This window comes from Ziziphus jujuba, chromosome 1 (genome assembly GCF_031755915.1).
Source record: "Ziziphus jujuba cultivar Dongzao chromosome 1, ASM3175591v1".
Classification (NCBI taxonomy): Eukaryota; Viridiplantae; Streptophyta; class Magnoliopsida; order Rosales; family Rhamnaceae; genus Ziziphus; species Ziziphus jujuba.
In genome coordinates this window covers 20,510,836-20,514,101 of record NC_083379.1, presented here as the reverse complement: position 1 = coordinate 20,514,101, position 3,266 = coordinate 20,510,836, and the positions used below count along the sequence as shown (strand labels likewise).

The window sequence follows — 3,266 nt, the reverse complement described above, 5'->3', positions numbered from 1 at the left end:
TAAAGGTTTTTTTCATCCTCGAACCAAAAACTTGTTTGGAGAATTACTTGTGGGTCAGGAAAACAAAAGGTGATCTTCCTTCCAACTTAAAGTTGAGGGAGAAGTATCATTAATAGCTTGTATTAATCAATGAATAAAGCCTGATTCTGATTAATGTTGAACAAAATGAATAAGCCTGTTTCATCACTTTATGTTTTAGGTAGGCTTCCCAAATGCTAACATACATTTTTGTTTTTGGTTCAGAAATCATTAATTACATATTCCTATAGAAAATAGGAAGGTTACATTTTATTCTGTCTATATACTCTATATTTGTATATTTTTATTTTTTCAAGAATTCTTTTAAACAAACAATTAAAAACCAAAATCTTCTCTTATGGAATTTTCTTTTTTTAACCTTTTTTTTTTATATTCATATTAATTTTCTTTGACAAACAATAAGCACTGTATCGTTTATATAAATATAGTTTCATATGATAGTTCCAAACTCGGCTTTAATTAATTACAGAATTCTCGGTTTTGACATAAGGGTTTATTCTTAGCTTCTTGCCTGAAACCATACGGGGAATTCTAATTATTATTATCATCATCAAAAGAATGACAAGTGATGAACAATGTGATCCAGTTTTAACTTATACACAAATATACATTGATATATATATATATATATATATTATATCTTTGTTGTTGTTTCAACCTGAAGCAAGAATCTACTTTCAGTTCAAAAGTACATTATTCATGAACTGTTGAAGTTTCTTGTTCGCAGAGCAAGCATTAAAAAGAATATAATTATTCAAATTTAACGTAAACATGGAAATTGAATTATTTTATATAAAAGAAACAGATATGGGGATCGAATTGAGTGGGATCATAAAGTGATAGTTAATTATTTTCCATCATTCGTGTGAGAGAGCCATTAGAGAAAATGGGAGATCGGCTGCTGCAACAATGGGTTTGTGATGTTAACGAAGGGCTCAAGAATATGGTAGATCTTCCAACAGAAACAAATCACTGGAAAAAACGTTCAATCTACCGGATACCCACCTGCGTCACTGACCTAAACAAGAAGGCCTTCAAGCCCCAGATTATCTCCTTCGGTCCCTACCACCATGGACAACATCATCTTCTGTCAATGGAGGAGCACAAGCACCGTGCTCTTCTCCATTTCCTCAAGAGATGTGGGAAACCAATCGAGATGTTGACGAGCTCGCTAGCTGAAGTTGCTCAGAATCTTAAAGATGCTTATGAACCGCTAGATCCCGAGTGGAAAGAAGACACGGGTAGGTTCTTGCAGCTGATGATCCTTGATGGGTGTTTCATGTTAGAAGTTTTAAGATCTTATTATAGTCATAAATCCAATGACTATTCTCCAAACGATCCCATCTTCAGTAGTCATGGTAAGCTCTACATTATGCCGTACATCAGGCGCGACATGTTGATGCTTGAGAATCAGTTGCCCATGTTGGTGTTGGACAAGCTGCTTGCTGTTGAGAGTGACCATGCCAATTATCAGGTTCAGTTTATATAAATATATATGATTTTATTCTAATAGCCTATCTTGCCCAGCTTTATTCATATTTATCCAGTAATATAGCAGCTTAATCATTATCAAATATAAAAGTTCCCGATATAAGCTGTTCGATGACATCCAACATAGATGATTTTCTGATTATGTATGTACAATTTTGATTTGTTGTGAACATGTTCATATAAATTATATGTTTTGAACTATTACGAAGCCAGAACTACTATAGTTTCTAATTTCAATTTTTCAGTTGTAAATCTAAATCATTGATTGAAGTAACACATGTTTCCAACGTAATAAAGTAGATTATGTAATGTATGTATTTAACTGTTCGATCAATATTAGTTTGTTAATTAATCCATTTCATGGTGATATGCAGGAGGATGAAGAATTTTTAAACAAGCTCATAATATTGTTCTTTGAGATCACGGACAATGTGCCTAAACTGGGGAAGTGCCTGCACGTATTGGATGTACATAGAAAGAGCCTACTTCAGGAACCCAAAGGAAAGTCATATCAACCATCGAATATGAATGTTATAGGCGGCGAAGGGATAATTCGATCAGCAATAGAGCTTGACGAAGCCGGAATCAGATTCAAGAAAAGTCGAACGACAAGTCTCAAGGACATCTCCTTTTCTGGAGGTGTCCTGAGGCTTCCGGTGATCGTGGTTGACGATACAACTGAGTCGATGTTCCTGAACCTGATGGCTTTCGAGCGCTTCCATGTAGGCGTAGGCAATGACGTGACGTCGTATATCTTCTTCATGGACAACATCATAGACAGTGCATTAGATGTTGCTCTGTTGCATTCAAGAGGGATCATTCACAATGCCATTGGAAGCGATAACGCTGTCGCTAAGCTGTTCAACTCAATGTCCAAGGATGTGACTTTGGATCCAGAAAGTAGCTTGGATATGGTGTATAAAAGTATTAACAAGTACTGCAAACAGCCATGGAATAAGTGGCGTGCAAATCTTATACATACATACTTTAGAAATCCATGGTCCATTATTTCCCTTGTTGCGGCTGTTTTTCTTTTTGCAATCACCATTGTCCAGACTGTTTATGCTCTATGTGACTACTACCGTCAAAACTGAAGCTTTAAATGCGAAATTGAATGTTCAAAAACGAAAATGATATGTATCACGATTTTTGGCCTTGGAAGAAAATCACAATAAAGGAACATCTCCTCTGTTCACACTATGGCCTGTCTCAGATCTAGAAAATACAGAGAATTTACTCTCTAAATGCTCTCTCTTGTTTTTTGAGTTGGGTTCTGATAAGGATACAGGTGGACTACCAATCAAAGAGCTAATGAAGAATTAATGAACAGAAAAGGAAAGAAGCAATAAAGAAGAATTCAAATAAGAAAAGCAAGAATCAATCAACAGAAAAGGAAAGAAGCAATAAAGAAGAATTTAAATAAGAAAAGAATTCTTTCAAAGGAAAAGGTGTCAAGAGGACCGTTAGTAATTGAGTTGACTTGCTACACAAGAAAATTTTGTCATACAAAGAATCTTTTTTAAAATGGGCTTAATAATATTTATTAACCTTCTTCTTTGTATATATTTTATTCTTATAAATAGGGATGGGCAAAATCCAATCCAACCTGTTCAAATTTACCAATCCAATACATTTTTAACGGTTTGGATTGTATTTTTATATCAATTGGATTGGATTGGGTTCAAAATATTATAAATTATTTGGATTGAATTGGTTATGGGTTGAAAATATATTCA

The 3,266-nt window shown here is 34.4% G+C and overlaps 1 protein-coding gene across 1 annotated transcript; it reads left to right on the top strand.

The window, feature by feature from the left end:
• Positions 1-853: 853 nt before the first annotated feature.
• LOC107423605 (UPF0481 protein At3g47200) lies at positions 854-2,883 on the top strand. The gene is made up of 2 exons (XM_016033192.4): positions 854-1,513; positions 1,905-2,883. The coding sequence occupies exons 1-2, from the start codon at positions 926-928 to the stop codon at positions 2,622-2,624; spliced, it is 1,308 nt and encodes a 435-aa protein (XP_015888678.1). The 5' UTR covers positions 854-925; the 3' UTR covers positions 2,625-2,883.
• The last annotated feature ends 383 nt before the right edge of the window (positions 2,884-3,266 follow it).